This window comes from Notolepis coatsorum (assembly GCF_963971535.1).
Source record: "Notolepis coatsorum genome assembly, chromosome: 3".
Classification (NCBI taxonomy): Eukaryota; Metazoa; Chordata; class Actinopteri; order Aulopiformes; family Paralepididae; genus Notolepis; species Notolepis coatsorum.
The window spans coordinates 10,331,529-10,349,724 of record NC_140167.1 but is presented as its reverse complement, the minus strand read 5'-3'; the positions used below and the strand labels follow the sequence as shown (position 1 = coordinate 10,349,724).

Sequence of the window (18,196 nt, the reverse complement as noted above, 5' to 3'; positions counted from 1 at the left end):
TTTTTAGTTGTTTTTTTGCTAATGAAATCGGTAATAGATTTAGCTCTAAGTGGTATTAAAGAGGTCTTAAAAAGTCTTAAATTTAACTTTAATTGAAACCCGCAGATACCCTGGTCATGCTCAGGTTGGGATTTCTTTCCACCCTGTTCGAATATGGTCAATAGGTGCTCCTGTGTTACGGCACAATGCAAACTCTTTCTTGAACAAGAGAGGGGTGTCTTAACCGCAGTAGGTCTCCCGTTCTGTGACAGGAACACAAGGCCGCAGAGATCAGCCCGGAGCGCCTGGAGGTGGAGCGCAGCGCCAAGAGCCTCGACACCCAGATCACCAGGCTGAAGGACGGGATCAGCGTGTGGGAGAGGAGCCACGGCGACCAGGAGCAGGTGGTCAGGTACGGCGCAGCGTCCTGCTCCGCCAAGAAACCACACGCCCTCCGAAAGCATCCGAGACCCGGTCTTAATGCAGTTTTTGGCCACGATCACTGGATCTTGTGCTGTGTTGGTGGCGCGAGCACAAAGTCTAAAGAAACCGCGCCCACATGGCCGGTTAACGGATACAATTATTTGACTAAAGAAAATAACACATTTCTTGTGTCTCATTTGTTATTATGAAATTTGTATACCTTTTTATGAATTTTTATAGATTTTTATAAATTTTTATGAATCTTGAAAATTGAAATTGAAATGAAATTTCTTCAGATTCAAATTGTATCAGATGCAGAACATATTGATCTGCTCTCTAAATATCAATATCGGTATCGACCATTGAAAACCCCATTATTGGTTGACCACTATGGGAAGTAACTAAGTGCCTATACTCAAGTACTGCACTTTTCTTTGTGCTTTTGCTAGAGTACTATTCTATCAGGGTATTTTGACTTTTACTTAACGGATTACTTTGACTTTACAGATATATATATATATATACAGTATGTAGATTGCTTGCAATTATGGGATTCACAGACAGACTTCTACTGCATGTGAGTTGCTCTGGGCATGAAACTGTTTTGTCCTGTCCTTAGGGAATATGCTCAGCCAACTACAGAGACAAAACCAACCAAGTGAGAGATCTGAAGAGGTTCATTGATCGCCTTGACAACATCATGTCAGACAGGCAGAACTGATACAAAATAATGCATAGGTAAATGACTGAAATCCTGCCAAATATGACTAGAAAAAGGGTTGTACTGTGTACTTGAAATTGTCTCCTCACTCTTTGAATAATGTATTTTTAATAACATAAAAACGTTTGATCACATTAATGAGACACTCAATCTCAGTATGAATCCTCATTATCATTACAACAATAATAATAATAATAATAATTAATTGCATTTATATAGTGCTTTTATAGACACTCAAAGCGCTTTACAATGTAGGGTGGAAATTGCCTCCTTCACCACCACTGGTAGCACCCAACCTTTGGCTATGCAGGCTCAATGACTACCATACACTGGCACCAGGCACACATCACACTACACAATGAACGGCTCAGGAGACAGGGATTGATATCAGCCAATTAAGGGGAAGGGATGATTAGGTGGCCTTGATGATTGGGAATTTGACCAGGAACAACAGCCTTTTAGTTTTAGGAAATCAATTAATTGGCATTAATTAAGACATTCATCATTTTGACGTGTTCATTATTATTCTACATTCATTTATAGGCCCAGATGAATTTGTAATTACGCTGTGTGTAGTAATATGACGATTTTGCTCTAAATTCCTCCCAATTCCTATATTCCTATATATCCCGTATCCAAGTGAAGCCTCCGGACCTCGCGGCTCTGTGCGTAATCTCACGATGTAGCGCTCCAGATTCCTGATAGAATCCCTGCACGTATCCAGGTGACGCCTCGGGGGACGTGGGTGTGAGTGACGTGAGGAGTCTCCTCCACCGCCCGCCTCACCCTGTGGGTCGCTGTGGGAGATCACACAGTCTCCCTTAGGGCATTTTTTAGTGCTTCTATTGACGGGCCAGATGGAAATTGGGAGAGAGAGAGAGAGATGGGGAGGACCTGCAACACATGTCCCCGGGCCGGATTCGAACCTAGGTTGTTGCGATTACAATGCAAGCGCATTTACGTGGCGCCCCCCCCCCCGCCCCCCCAATCTATATGGTAATCCTGCATGGTCGCGCTTGCGATCAGCATTTTTTTTTTTATTATTGCAGCGAGATTACATTAAAAAAAATGAAAACGAAAACGAAAAAACAAACAATAATTTTTAAAATACAATGCAGATTTACATAAGTGGAGAGAAAAGAATAACCCACTGAGAACCCCCCCCCCCCCTTCCCAGAGGTCCAAGCTACCACCACTATCTTATCTCGGATTTCAACTGTCTACCTCCAGATTATTCCACATTGTAATTGCTGCCTCCTTCACTCCATGCACACGAGCTGCACACACAATGTCCAGGTAACATCAAAGTCCACGCTCTGAGAGCAAGCGAATGAGGTGGTTTCCCTACCCAGTAGCCGCAGTGAGCACCCATTATAATGCTGCCATGACCCAATTCACAAATCCTCCCAAGGGGATCGATAAAGGAATATCTTATCTTATCTTAAACCACACGGTGTGATCATCCAGCTCAGGGTGGTTGTGGAGTGAGTTTACACAGAGGGGCGACTACTGCTATGTGTTTTCAAGCGTGTTGCACTAGCCTTGTTGTGTGACCTGTGTCCTTAAAGGGGAACTATTTTACTATTTCTTTCACTATTTGGGCACTTTTACACAATTCCTGTGAGTCTATGGAACACCTCTGTAATATATATATTTTTTTTATTCATTGTTTTGTATTTCTAATCAAGTCCTCAAAAACAGCATTTTTCTACCTCAAGATCTCGAGCTGTTTTGAGCCTGGGCTCCTAAACCACTGTGCACCGTCGGCCCCCCTGAACATTAACATGCAGCGGTGACTATATGACATCACATATAGGCACATTTTCAAACGACTCAGTTCAGTGAGGGTGAATATTGTGAGAGGAGAATTGGAAGAATGCGCCAATATGAGAATTTTGAGACATAGATCATATTAATATAAGTTCACATAGCTAGGAAACAATGCTAAACACTCAAAAAGGCCATTTATAAGATAGTTCCCCTTTAAGGAAAGAGGATGCGGCTGGGTAGTGAAGAGGTCTAAGCACTCGGCCTTGTTGTCACCTGTGTCCTTAAGGAGAGAGGAGGCGGCTGGGTAGTGAAGAGGTCTAAGCACTCAGCCTTGTTGTCACCTGTGTCCTTAAGGAAAGAGGATGCGGCTGGGTAGTGAAGAGGTCTAAGCACTCGGCCTTGTTGTCACCTGTGTCCTTAAGGGAAAGAGGAGGCGGCTGGGTAGTGAAGAGGTCTAAGCACTCGGCCTTGTTGTCACCTGTGTCCTTAAGGAAAGAGGAGGTGGCTGGGTAGTGAAGAGGTCTAAGCACTCTGCCTTGTTGTCACCTGTGTCCTTAAGGAAAGAGGGGGCGGCTACGTGGTGCAGTGGGCAAGGCGCTCACCACGAATACTGGAGACGCTGGGTTCGCCTGTTCGAGCCCAGCGCTCCACATTGCTTTCAGTTTAGCTGGTCGTCCGTACTAATACACATTGGCAGTATTAGGGGGTGGGAAACTGATGGGTGGGGATCGGGCGTTGTGGACAGCGACTCCTACAGGTCGGTTGGTGCGCCTGCGCAGTAGAATCAGGAAGCGACGGGGGCGGGGCCCCTCCATAGCACAGACTCCTGACGCTGAAAGATTGCGCCGCGCAGGTGAAAAGATGCGACTGCTGTTACCTCGCGTATCGGAGGGGACTCGTGCTATGTATGACTTAGTCCACATTGCAGCCGGCTTGTGGGAGGCAAGAAACAGCGTTCGTGACAGGGGAGGGTTGAATTGGATGATACGAAATTGGGATGGGAGAATAATAGAAAATGGGAGAAAAAGTGGACCAAAAAAAAAGGGAAAGAGGAGACGGCTGGGTAGTAAAGAGGTCTAAGCACTCGGCTACCACCGCAGAGACCCAGGGTTCCATCTTTGAGTCATTTCACACTCCGATATAAAACCCTGAGCGAAAGCTTGATTATCAAAGGGCTTGTCCTGGTCGAAGCTCTGTGCGAGACTCGGGGTCAGGGCTGCCCACGTTTCTCTTGAAATGCAGGGTCAAGAGCTGAAACATAAATCTGAGTCGTGGGCCATGGGGCCAAAAAAAGAGAAAATAAATAAAATTTACATTGATTCCGTTTTCAGAATTGCTACAAGTAGCCATTAGCTTCTTAAAATCTTATAACATCATGGTGTTTGTTAATATGCCTTGTAATAAATAGACACTCCTGGAGTAATTAATTAAAACGTAATCCGTTAGCCCTTTGGAGGGTCATTAAGACCGTGGGCCTAATTTGTCCCGTAGGCCTTACTCTGCAGCCTTGCTTTAAGGTCATATGCCACACAGTAATTACAAAAATAATTTCCTTCAGGCGCAGCGGACATTGCGCTCGTCACCAACGCAAGAGACACCGGGTTCGAATCCGGCTGTCGGCGTTGCCTCCGGCTTGGGCCGGCCGTCATACTAACTCAATTGGCAGAGTTAGCGGGTGGAAGTCGAAGGGTGGTAATCTGGACGTTGTGGACAGCGACTCCTGCAGGCCGGTTGGGGGACGTCCGCCTACACAGCAGAGACAGGAAATGGCGGGGGGTAGTGTGAGCCTCCCACACGTTACACCTCGCCACTGAGAGTCCGCGCTGGCAGGTGAAAAGACGTGACAGGCTGCCTCCTCGTGTATCGGAGGGGACACGTGATGCAAGGCTTCTATCCTCCCTACAACCGGCCAGTGGGGGGCATATGCGAGCAACGTTCAAGACGGGGGAGAATTGGCACAGCGAAATTGGGATGAAGTCAAGGCCTGGAATTCCTTAAAAACAGCAAATCTTTTAACAAGGTGCTTAAAAAGTCCTTCAAATTCAAATCAACCATTCGCATTGAAAGTTTTGTTCGTCCATGATAAAATTGTTCTGAATCGAGAAATGTATTTTTTTTTCATTTAAAGTGTAACTAATTGTCGGAAATTGGTTTTAAGCCATAAATATTGGAATACGGATTTTTTTCCAATTAAAAAAAAAACAGCATTTAAAAGTTAATTGTATCCAGTTTTAAATGCCATTTTAAAATGAAAAATAGTGCTTGGAAAAGTACTTGAAAGTCCTTGAATTTCATTTTGCACTGTCCGTGGGAACCCTGGTGGTCTAAGCACCCGTCTACCAGTGTCAGCGGTACCTCCGGCTTGGTCGGTCGTCCCTACGAACACAGTGTTCACGGGGAGGGGGGGGGGGGGGGGGGGGGGGAAGCCGGTGGGGGGTGTGAGTCCTGGTCGTTGTTGCAACAGCTAATCCCACTGGTCGGTCGGGGAGCCTGTTCAGCAGGGAGGGGATCTGGACGTGATGGTGTGAGCCTCCACATGAGCCACGCTCTCCCAGTGAAGCTCCCCACTGTCAGATGAAAAGAAGAGGCCGGCGTCTCCATTGGAGGAGGCTACACCCTCCCCAGACCCACAGTAGGGCAGCAGGGGGGGGGGGGGGTCCAGACCAGGGGGGAATTGGCATAATGACTAAATTGGGGGATGGGAGAAAAAAAGGTCCTTAAAATACTAGGTAGGTAGGGGTGTCTGTCTGATCATACTACATAGTAGTAGTAGTAGTAGTAGTAGTAGTAGCAGTAGTAGTAGTAGTAGTAGTAGTAGTAGTAGTAGTAGTAGTAGTAGTAGTAGTAGTAGTAGTAGTAGTAGTAGTAGTAGTAGTAGTAGTAGTAGTAGTAGTAGTAGTAGTAGTAGTAGTAGTAGTAGTCTCAAAGAACACCTACGGAAGACTGCAATTCGAAACTGTTTCAAGTTTCTTTAATAGTTGTCATACAGAAGTACAGAATACTTTCATACAAAATGCTTCTTACTGTTACGCTCCAGAGACTGTGCTAGACAAGATAGTATCAAATAACATAGTATAGCATGTAATTTAGAAGTAGAAAATGAGGTCACAGTGTTCAGTATAGACATATGTACAATGTTCGATGCAGAATAGACGTAACTGAGTTACCATATAATATACAATACTATGCAGTGAGTGTACTAATGTACAGTACTATATAGTGCAAAGCAGAAATGGGATGAGGTACAATTTAGGTACAATTTACAGTAAGGTGTACGAGTTGTAGTGCAATCCTTCATCAATAAATATAAAGTGTGGGGAGTGGGTGCTACAGTGTGTTTGTTTAAAGTGAGTGTGTGCTATAAAGTGTGTGGAGTGGGTGCTACAGTGTGTTTGTTTAAAGTGAGTGTGTGCGTGTGGATGTGTGTGCTATGTGCGTTTGATGGTTGTTGTTGTGTAGTGTTCATTGTTCGTTTAGCAGCCTGATGGCCTGGGCCCTGATGGCCCCTGTAAATGTCCTAACACAACCCCCTCAATGTACAGTAAATGACCAAGTATGGTTTTGTCAATATTCCAATGTACAGTTTTGTTTGTACAGTTGTACAGTGTATGTCCCCCACCCACCCCTCCTACCCAACCCCTCCCCCCACCCCACCAACCACCTCCAATGTACAGTCCCCCCCCCCCTCCCCCACCTACCCAACCTCCTCCAATGTACATTTTCTACGTCAAATGTATATACACAATTTTATGGACTCTTTTTATATCACAAACAGTACTGTATTTGCAAGTCTGGTATGTCATAAATGTATAGATGTAGCAGTACTGTCTATCTGTATGTCATGTATGTCATATATGTTATGATGAATTGAAAATGGGGGACCCCGATGTAAACAAGACGAAAGTCTTTCTCTGGTCTGCATCCCCTTAACAATTGTATGTATTGAGCCGTACTGTACTGTACCCATTCTGCAATCTGTTAATAAAGTTTTCAATTCAATTCAATTCAAGTAGTAGTAGTAGTTTATTCAGGCATCACACAATACAATATAAACAATCATTTAACAATATTTGATTCAGGCAGGGTTACAGCCTATGGGCGTCAGGGTGTGGTCCCTATAGGTGTCCGTTGTAAAATATAGGCTGACTCCAAAATGTCCAGACTACAGATTAGCAGACTGAGCCCTCATGGACTGCAGAGCTGCCTCTACGCCGCCACACAGCCTGCGAAACAGCTCTGCCCCCGAGCGCCTTATTATTACTGGAGCCATCTCTGACCTCCGTGACCAAATTAGTTTGCATGAAAATGCGGTCATAACTCTGAATTGCAATGTGTACACACACTATTACACAGTATCACAAATTACCAAATATACGCTCGTCTGAATATGTACGAGGTTATGCAGTGATGTCGTTTTCAGACAATTAAACAGACTGTCTTTTCTGCGGAGGGAAGCATATACCTATAATGGCTGCATTCATTGTTGTTTCCATGGACACAATGAATAATCATGGCTGCATAGACACAGTGAGATTAAATCATTTCACAAACTCTTTTTCGGTTATTATTAGTAAAATAGGCTAAACATATACAGTAGGGGGAACAATTAACACAATATTTAATATTTTAAGGAAATATAATACAAGTATAAGTAGCTTGGCAGAGATGTTGAACGTCCAACTCTCTGCGTAGGAGACGTGCACTGCAAGGTTTCAGGAGATTTGGAGCAACCCTCCCCCTCCCCCTCCCCCTCCCCCACCCCCTCCCCCACCCCCGGACAGACTGAACATCAGCTGTTACAGTTTCAGCGGAGCCCAAAAACCTCAGGTGTTATTGTACGACATGTTTTTGCATGTGCAGAAAGCCGCATAAAAGCATGAAATATGGATGATTCATAATAAATCCACAGGTTCCGCGTGGGCATATAAAAATGTAGGCCTAAATAAAATAGCAGGGTACAAGTTAATAAAATATAAGGAATATCATATTAGTCATATTACATGGGCGGGCCTGTTTTTAGCTTCAGGAGTGACGATTATATATATATATATACAATAACAATATGTTGAATGAATAAGTCAATAAATAATTTATCACAAAGCTACAGACCTGGCCTGAGTGACAGTCCTGTGGAATAATGATTCCCCCCCCCCCCCCCCCCTCAATCTCCCAGTCATGTTCCAACCCCCCTCCCATTCACCTCTTGTCTCTCTCACCTGACACCCCTCCTTTCTAACTCCACCCTCCCCCCCCCTGGTCCTCCACAGTCCGCGTAGGGGGCTCAAAAAGTCTCCAGAACCCTCATGGACTTGCTGATTTTGACACGGGACACCTCTCTGCCCTCCCGAACAAAGGGAGGTGCCTCTCTGGTGGGAAATTTTTGGTTCAATTACATCATATATTATATTTGATTAAAATGGTCTTTCTAGGGCACTCCTTCAGCGGGGAAACTGATGCCAGTAATCTAGTGCCAAATTAGATTTTTTTTTTATAATTCAAAAAGGGCAGGGTCTTTTTTATTTGTATATATTTTTTCACCTTTATTTAACCAGGCAGGTGAATTAAGAACACATTCTTATCTACAATGATGGCCTGGCGAGAGGACACAAGGGCCTCTCGAAGGGTAACAGGGAAAGGGGACAAAGAAATATAGATTCCCACACCTCCCAGGCAGCGTGTCGAAGTGTGCTTGAGCAAGACACTTAACCCCTAATTGCTCCTGATGAGCAGGTTGGCACTTTGCTTTGGATAAAAGCTGTTATATAAATGCAGCCATTTACGCCACTGCTTCACCATAATGTCTGAATGTGTGGATTTCGCTTCTGCCTCTTAAAATCCAAAATGGATGTCTCTTTCCCACTAAGTAAATCCAAAATGGATGTCTCTTTCTCACTAAGTAAATCTTGTACTTGTGCAACATACCAGTCCTGTCCATCAGCTTTCATGAGGATTTCAAAAAGCTATTTTTGAGTCTAGCTCATACTAAGAAAGACAGCCTTCAGAACAGGGATGAAGGCCAAATAGTCTAGCTCATACTGAGAGCAGTCTTTAGAACAGGGATGACGACCAAAGAGTCTAGCTCATATTACCTCATTGAGCGCCACTCTGTTTTCCCATCTTTACTCAATGGTGCCAGCGTTATTGACCATTTTCACAATGTTTGCGGACCCATCGTCTGTTCTGTATTATAGCTATGGAGACAATAGTATGGCTCATTTGACAGGCACTGTTTATAGTCCAACATTGACAAACCAGTTAGTTTCTACATACTTTCGTTTGTGAGATATGACGTGTTATATGCATATGCGCAAATCGTTCGGGTTGCTCGCCTGAAACCTATATTATTTCCAAATCAACACCATATATAGATGTTTCTTCACAAAGGTCGTTTTACGAAAATGCGATTGTTACCAAAAGCATGTTTTAGAGGGGCGGTCGGATGGCGTAGCGGAGATTGCGCTCGTCACCAATGCAAGAGGCTGCGGTCTCGACTCCCGGAGGAGTCAGCATTGCCTTGCGGCTTGGGCCGATTGTCATACTAACTCGTGTGGCTGAGTTAGCGGGAGGGAAGTCGAGGGTGGTAATCTGGCGTTGTGGACAGCGATGCCTACAGGTCAGGTCTGGGCGCCTGCTCAGCGAAAGGCAGGAAATGGTGAAGGCAGCGTGACCTCCCACGCGTTACGCTTCACCAATGAGAGTCCTCGCTGCCAGGTGAAAAGAGAGCCACTGGCTGTCTCCACATGTGTCGGAGGAACAAGGGTTCCCTTGTACCGACCAGTAGGAGGAACATGCGCACAACAACCAGGTAGGGGAAGGGGGGGAATTGGCATAACGACTAAATTGGGATGGGGAGAAAAATAGATAATCTAGCGGAGAAAAAGAGGATAAAAAAAAGCATGTTTTAGGTTCGGTAAAATAGACCTAAAATAGACCTTACCTTAGTCAGATGGTACTCCAAAATGAATAATCCATGTAATCCCATCGCGATCGCCATTACTCGTGTGCATTGGGTCTGGCTATAATATGGGAAATAATAGGTTTCAGGCGAGCAAATCTCCGACATATTGCTGATTCCCTTTGAGGGAGAAGGGATTCCTGCAGCCGGAGGTACCTCAGTACTGGAAGACACCTTAGAGACCCAGTTCAAAAGGTAGACCTCAGTACTGCCACCTGTCGGGATTCGATCGTCATTGCAATTATAACGTAGGCAGCGGTGCCAGGGAGACACAGGCAGGTCCGTGTGAGTGTTTCGAAAAAAAGAAAAAAGGATCTAAACCCGAGAAATCTCGGCGTCGGCGCTCAATGGTTGGATTTGAAACCCGAGAAATCTCGGGTATGGCGCAGAAAAACAGCCTTCAGAACAGGGATGAAGACCAAAGAGTTTAGCTCATACTAAGAAAGATAGCCTTCAGAACAGGGATGAAGACCAAAGAGTTTAGCTCATACTAAGAAAGATAGCCTTCAGAACAGGGATGAAGACCAAAGAGTTTAGCTCATACTAAGAAAGATAGCCTTCAGAACAGGGATGAAGACCAAAGAGTTTAGCTCATACTAAGAAAGATAGCCTTCAGAACAGGGATGAAGGTCAAAGAGTTTAGCTCATACTAAGAAAGATAGCCTTCAGAACAGGGATGAAGGCCAAAGAGTATAGCTCATACTAAGAAAGATATAGCCTTCAGAACAGGGATGAAGGCCAAAGAGTATAGCTTAGCTGATGGCAGGAGAGGTAGAGGAAGGAGTCGAGTCGCACACACTTAACCCTTTCACCGCCGCACTACCAAAAACGGTTAACCCTTTCACTGCAACAACACACAGAAGGTTAACCCTTTCACTGCCACACGACAGCCGGTTAAAACCCTTTCACTGCCACACGACAGAAGGTCAACCCTTTACTATATCACACAACCGACGGTCGTGGTAAACTGACCACGAAAACGAACGTCGGCAGGTTCATCATAAGAACAAATCCACCCATTTGCTGAGAAAATACGAAGCTCCACATTGTCTCCGGCTGCTCGCTAGCCAACCTAGTTGGATTCTCACCGTCGTCACCGCCGCCGGCTCCCAATGCGTCTACGACAGGTGTGAAGCTGCATAGGGTATATTGGCGGCGGCAACGTATTCGACCGTTTCTTCATTTTCAGTATACTGCCACCTTTAGCTTCTGTATGCAGTAGAAACCTTGTCATTGCCCGACATCCATAATGACGGCTATGGCTAAAATGTTACATCCATTAAAATCTTCTCAAACACGAGTAGCTTTTATCATGTTATAATTTGGCACGGTTATACTTAATAATGCAAGATAACTTTGCTGGAACGTATGGCCGTTTATTAGTGTGTTGTTGCAACCATGTGCATTTCTACAGTAATATTGTAGATGAAAATGTGCCTTTTGTTGCTTTAGTTTGATTGTGATGGATATGCAATTCGTGTTCAACTGGAGTTGTTTTCTGTTTTGTTTGAATTGTTAAATTTTTTTTTTGATCTACTTTTTCTCCCATTTTTCTATATTTTTCTCCCATCCCAATTTCGTATCATCCAATTCAACCCTCCCCTGTCACGAACGCTGTTTCTTGCCTCCCACAAGCCGGCTGCAATGTGGACTAAGTCATACATAGCACAAGTCCCCTCCGGTACTTGAGGTAACAGCAGTCGCATCTTTTCACCTGCGCAGCTCGATCTCTCAGTGTCGAGGAGTAACGCGTGGGAGGCTCACGCTGCCCCCGACACTTCCTGATTCTACTGCGCAGGCGCACCAACCGACTTGTAGGAGTCGCTTGTTCACAACGCCCGATCCCCACCCTTCAGTTTCCCTCCCCGTAATACGGTCAATGTGTATTACTGCGGACGACCAGCTAAACTGAAAACAATGTGGAGAGCTGGATTCGAACACGCGAATCCTAGCGTCTCCACACTGGTGGCGAGTGCCTTGCCCACTACACCACCTAGCCGCCCGTTTTAATTGTTAATTTTAGAGTTGCTGTCATTTGTACCATTGCTTTGTGTGTTTTCACAGTGTTAAACTGTTTTTAATTGCAATATCTGTTGTCACTATACTGCACGAGTAACGCAAATAGAAAAATCACATTACAACACACGTAGGCCTAGGAAATCGTGTAATGAACATTTCATGATTAATTTGCCAAATTGCTTCGCAATCATTCGGTTGTTACCTCAGTAATTAGTTTACAACAAAGTAGAGCTACTTTGTAAACCAGTGTTTTACACAGCCTCACAGTATTAATATTTTACAACAGACAACACCGCTTCAGACACTGTGACCGCAGTCGTTCCAGTTCTTGTCACAATAAAGCCATTACAAATCAAGACTGACCTAAGTGCTTTTCTTTTTATACAATACATTGGCTACCAAACCATATCGTAGATACACATACACACACCGATCACAGAAGTATCCATCTCTCTGCAGTCTATAATCTTTCTCTTCGTGGTACAAATAAACTGCAGAGAGACATTGATAAATGACATTAATTGCACTAATTAGAGCATGTCTTTTGGGGGGAAAAAGCCCATTGATGTTTATTGATTTTAATCACTACATAAGTATTTTGGGTGCAACACATGCCACATGTATAAAAGAAACACAGTCACTTAATTGTTTTCAGATTTTTCATATTCGATATAAACATTTACCAGACAGATTTTGACATGGAGATTGGATTAGATTGTAGAAATAATAACATCAACAATGTGGGGTTTGGTCTCAATGGGGGACTGTATCAAGGATGGCTGCACCCATTAACGATGTCACTCAATCATCCTAATCTACCCCACAATGCAAAGCATTTAATGCATCCTCTTTTGCTGTTAGTTAGTGTTAGCGCTAACATTAGCTAACCAAGCTAATATGAGCTCATTTGAGCTAATATGACCAAACGCTAACGCTAGCTGACGGCAGCTCTAATGTTTGGTGGCAAATGTTGGCCAAAGAGGCTGCTAGACGCTTTGCATTGTGGGATAGATGGGACAATTTTGAATGGGTTCAAACCAAATACCCACATATCTGTTCAAACATGGGGGCAGCCATTCTTAATACGACCCCCCCCCCCATTATGTTGTACACAGAACAGTGAAACGCTGTGCAACTTCCACTACCATGAGTGGACTACAAGCAGACACACAGTCCATGCTTGCATAGCCTAGGAATGGGAAATCGAAACTGTCAAAATGAAAACCTCATTTTCATTATAGTTTTATCTTGTTAACCCAGGTCTCATCTTACACCGAGTTGTTTTCTGAAGCTGTACCGAGCGTTTTTGATTCCGCATCATTAATGATGGTTGAAAAACTGAATAGCGCAGAAGATTAGACCTTCAATAAAAAGTTTTTTCTTTACAAAATATTTTGTACGTAGGAATGCAGTGTGTCCAGTAAACATATGTAAGGCTTTTCCTTTTGTTGCATCAAAAAAAAAAAAAAAAAACAGTCACCCTCACAAGGTGAATGAGCTCCAACAAGCAATCAAGGTTGGAGGCCTCGATTGTTCTTCTTTTGCAGTGCGTCATATCTGTAAACATATTGATATGTACTGTGAGTTTCCTCAAAATCATATTGGCAGTTAAAAAGAAATCCAACCAACTCTGTATTATTATGGGGGGTAATGCATCCAGCATGTATTATGCACGAGTGAGTACTGGGCCGGTGGCGGTAATTTTAGCCGACTAATTTCAACGGCAAACAGTAGAGTAAATCTTTAGTACGTCGGTGCATCGTCATAAGTAGACTCCTACTCTCCCCAGATAGCGCTGAACCGAAACTCAATTCAACGTTTATACAAAGCATCCTCGTCAGAAATCAGCCTACAATCACATCCCAAAAAGGCTGTCCTTCAAAAAACACAAAAGAATAAACTCAGTGGCACACGTACACATTATCAATGAGGGAAAGCTAGCCCGACGCGTCACACCCATGGAACGTATAACGCAGGCTGGCTAGCTAGCTAGCTGTACTGTAGCTAGCTAGCTAGCCAGCTCGTGTCCTCTCCATGGATCTGACGTTTCCGGCTACAGAGGGGGAAGCATGCTCCCGTGTCAGGCGAGCTAACAGATGAGCCACGTACTGTACAATCCCATGCAACAATAGGCCTACTAGACGATTTTTTTGGAGGGCTACTCTTCGATACCCACCTAAGGATGCAAAAGGTAAAGAGATTATAGTTTCGACACATAACATATGCATGCAAAGAACCCACGTCTCTGGTTCTATCGTGTGGAAAACATCTGGAACAAACGGGAGCTTCTCTATTCTCCCCAAGAGCTCAAGGGAGTCTGGATAGTAGAGACATGTTACAATTATCATAGGAGTTAGTGTTTGTTAATATTATGTAAAGCATACAGTTGCTGCAGCAGTGAACATGGATTCTAAATACTGCAGGAACATATAATCATTTTTAATGCAGTGCTCCACTGATATACAAGCTAAGGTTCAATGAGAATGGAATGGGGATTACTGTGCACAACTCACAATTGGCAGGTTCTGAAATATAAATGTATGATAATATTCTGTAGAGAGCTATATTCAAAATTATTCAGCAGTTGACATTCTCATGCATACGACCACAAGAAGCGAGTCCATTGAAAAATAGTCCAAGCATGTTTTTTTCTTCTTCTCCCTTTTCCCCTGTGGAAGAGAAGTTAACGAGACATTTAAAACGTGTGTGTGTGCTGCTGCTGTCCAGAGAGTGTGTGTGTGTACAGGTGGGAAGTGGGGGGGGTGGGGTGGGGGGGGGGGCGCGCGGCGATGGCGGCCGAGCGGAGCGCGCTTCACTTCTGCATGTCACACTGCAGCAGGAGCACAATGGACGGGTCGCTCTTGGCCGCCTCCTTGAACTCGTCCAACGAGATCTGGTCGTCGTTGTTCTTGTCCATCTTGCTGAAGATCCGGTCCACCCGCTGCTCCGGTGTCAGGCCGTCCTCGTTCATCTTCATCATGATCACCGTGCCCACCATTTTGTAGATAGCCTGCGTGCAGACAGAGGGACGAGGGAATTAGTGGGAGGTAGTTAGTCGTCATTTTAGTGGTTCTTCAACCCCCCCCCCCCCTCTTTGAGGGCCAGCCAGGGGGTCCCCAGAGAAAGGAGAAATTGTTTAACCCTTTCACTACCACACTACAGAAGGTTATACCCATCTGTAGTGTGCGTGGTATAGTGAAAGGGTTAACCTTCTGTCGTGTGGTAGTGAAAGGGTTGTCCCTTTGTCGTGTGGCAGTGAAAGGGTTATTAACCTTCCGTATTGTCGCAGTAAAAGGGTTAACCCTTTGGTAGTGTGGTAGTGAACGGGTTAATGTCACTATTTCAATCACTAGAGGTTATAGGCACAATGACGGAATACAATTTTCCCCCAGAGGGAATCAATAAAGGAATATTTTATATCTCATCTCATCTCATCTTATCTTACCCAAATCTTATGAAATGGGAACCACTGGTGGTTTTCAAAAAACGGTTGAAAACCACCGGTGTAGCACAATGTGAGATTAGCAGCACAGCACTGACTTTGTGACACCAGTCACTGAGTTTGATTCCAATTTGGGTCACCCATGCTAAAAAACCTGTGCACTCTGCGGTACTGTAAGGCGCTTTGGATAAAAGCATTCCATTGACCATATGGCATGTAGCGGATATAGCATGATGTTCTCAAGGAAAAGCCTGTGTGGTTTATATTTATACAGTTCAACAAAGCCGCAGGTTTTTTGTTGTTGTGTTCCGCATTGTCACCAAAGGGCCACTAGAGACTGATGACTGAAGCTGAAGAGGGTGCGTCATGAGAGTATCGATCCGATAAATAATCCCCCCCCCCCCTTACCTCGATAATCTCCAGCATCTCCACCCTGGTGATTTTACCGTCGCCGTCCAGGTCGTACATGTTGAAGGCCCAGTTGAGCTTCTGCTCAAAGCTGCCGCGGGACGTGATGGACAGGGCGCAGATGAACTCCCGGAAGTCGATGGTTCCGTCGCTGTTCTTGTCGAAGGTTCTGAATGCGTGCTGTGCAAACTTTGACGCGTCGCCGTACGGGAAGAACTGTGGAGCCAGATAGATAGACGTCTGATGATTACCCTGCCCATGTAACCTGTACCCCCCCCCCCCCCGTGCCACTATGATGCCCAGATTTCCCGAATATCTTATCTTGATTTGATTTGATTTTTATTTAGTACATACAATTTATACAAACGTATAAAAACAAGGGGTACAAGGATAACATGTGAAAGTCTGTCGACTTGTTTCCAACATGGTCCCAAGAAGAATACAATAAATCACAAAGAAAGAGTTAAGAAGATAAGATAGATACAACGAGTAGATAAAATAGACAACACAATTTTCTGAAAGAGCATGTCATGTTCCTGTTCTTCAAGAGTGGTGGCCAAGCACCCACTGCAACCTATTGTTGCAGATGTCGCTTCACACCCCTCTTGAAGACAGCAATAGTGGGGGAGTTTTGGATGGCCCTGGGCAGAGAGTTCCACAGCCGGCAGGCTGTAGACAGAAAGCCATTCTGTGAATAGGAACCCTTTCTAGGCTCGTAAACTGAGAGCTGTCCAGACCGTAACTGTTGTCCATGGACCTGGCCACGCAGGACAATGCGAGAGCATAAATATCTGGGGGCAGATCCATTTAACATTTTATACATATGTCCCAGTTTCACCCCTTTGAGGTGTAGAATATCACTTGTGAGACCGAATTTTGAGAGTTGAACATTCTAATGATGACACGCAGTATAACGATGACTACCGGCCACTGAAAGTTAAAATGAGATTAGATTAAAAATGTATCGTCATCATACAGCACAAGTACAGTACAACAAAAAGAAGTTTGGCATCCAACCAGAGTGCAAATGTAAATGTAAAGTGCAACAGTAATATACAATGTACAGGTGATATATAAATTAATACTATTGGGTGTAGTAGTGTGTGGAGGATAACAGAATCTTGTCTCCTCCCTCTGAAGTTCCCTCTACTCAACCCCCCCCCCCCCCCAGTTTTATGGTTCCCCGCTTCCCTCTCCTGGGTAAAAACAAGGTCCCCTCCTCATGTGAATCGGTCTCTTCTCTTCAGGTTTCCCAGCTGGTCACTTGGGTGAGAGCCATTCAAGCCATGTTATCTCTGATTGCATTTGATACTTTCATTCTGAGTTAACAAATTGTATATTAACCGGATCCACCGGCTGAGTTAGTTATTATGTAATGCACAAGTACCACTCAGATGTATGTGTACAGAGTTGTAATATTAATATGTACAGCGACATAAAGACGGTATAGCCTATAATGGCAGTATTCCGAGATAGAATTCCAGGAAAACGTTCCAAAAAAAGCGTACACCTGAAAGAGTTAAACCTCAGCGTATCACTCAGCCCACAGAGAAACCTGTGAGAGACGCGGAGGGCGCGAGGGGAGACGGTAGAGAGAGAAGGTTCACACACCTTGACGTAAAGCTGCTGAAACTCGTCCAGATTCAGCCTCCCACTGGGACAGTCCTTCAGGAAGCCTTTGTACCACTGCTTGAGCTCGTGTTCATTAAACTCCGTGTTCCTCACCAGATCCTCCATCACCTCGGGAGTGAGCTTGCTGTTCTGTTTCCCCATGGTTCCTGTCGTGGTGCAAAAGCACAGTGTGAATAATGCATCCGCAAGAAGCGGTATCTCATCTATGCCGTGCAGCAAGATGGCAGCATGAAGATCCCCGTCGCCGTGACGAGGAGGAGAGAGAGAACCACACCTTTTAATTTTCACCCCCCCCCCCCCGAACGCCGGCGCAGTAACACGTGTGGGTTTTTCGACAAGCACCAAATGTTGCGTGCTGTATCTGTTACCCCCGAATCGAGTCTGCAGCAGTCTCTACTACTACTACATGTACACACTACACACACACACAGAGTCCGGGGTATATCTGTCAGCAGAACGGCTTCATCAAACGTTCGATCAGTGCTGCTATCGCGTTTCCATCACTCCCACCACGCCGTCGTTCCCATCACCTGGCAATGACAACAAGGCTCGGCTATAGTTTGTATAAGAGTGGCTCTTAACCCTTTCACCGCCACGCGACAAAGGGTTAACCCTTTCACTACCACACTACAGAAGGTTAACCCTTTACTATCACACTACAGACGGTTAACCGTCTGTAGTGTGATAGTAAAGGGTTAACCTTCTGTAGTGTGGTAGTCAAAGGGTTAAGCCGGTTGGCTTTCAGAAACGAGATATCTCGTTTTTGGCGCTCAATGAGTTTTAATGCTTGTTGGAAGATTTCAAAATCGTGAACCTCCGGCTAGGAGAACACTTTCCGCCCAGGGAA

General features: G+C 44.7%; 1 protein-coding gene across 2 annotated transcripts; it reads right to left on the bottom strand.

Moving 5' to 3' along the window:
• Positions 1-14,560: 14,560 nt before the first annotated feature.
• vsnl1b (visinin-like 1b) lies at positions 14,561-17,490 on the bottom strand (the record flags this gene model as incomplete). 2 transcript variants are annotated; one of them, XM_084310248.1, is made up of 3 exons in its annotated part: positions 14,561-14,877; positions 15,718-15,933; positions 17,329-17,490. In XM_084310248.1, 3 exons carry the CDS (start codon positions 17,488-17,490, stop codon positions 14,680-14,682), a joined length of 576 nt encoding a protein of 191 aa, XP_084166374.1. In that variant the 3' UTR covers positions 14,561-14,679. The 2 variants fall into 2 exon arrangements, with proteins under 2 accessions (XP_084166374.1, XP_084166375.1); XM_084310249.1 differs by lacking the exon at positions 15,718-15,933.
• Between the last annotated feature and the right edge of the window lie 706 nt (positions 17,491-18,196).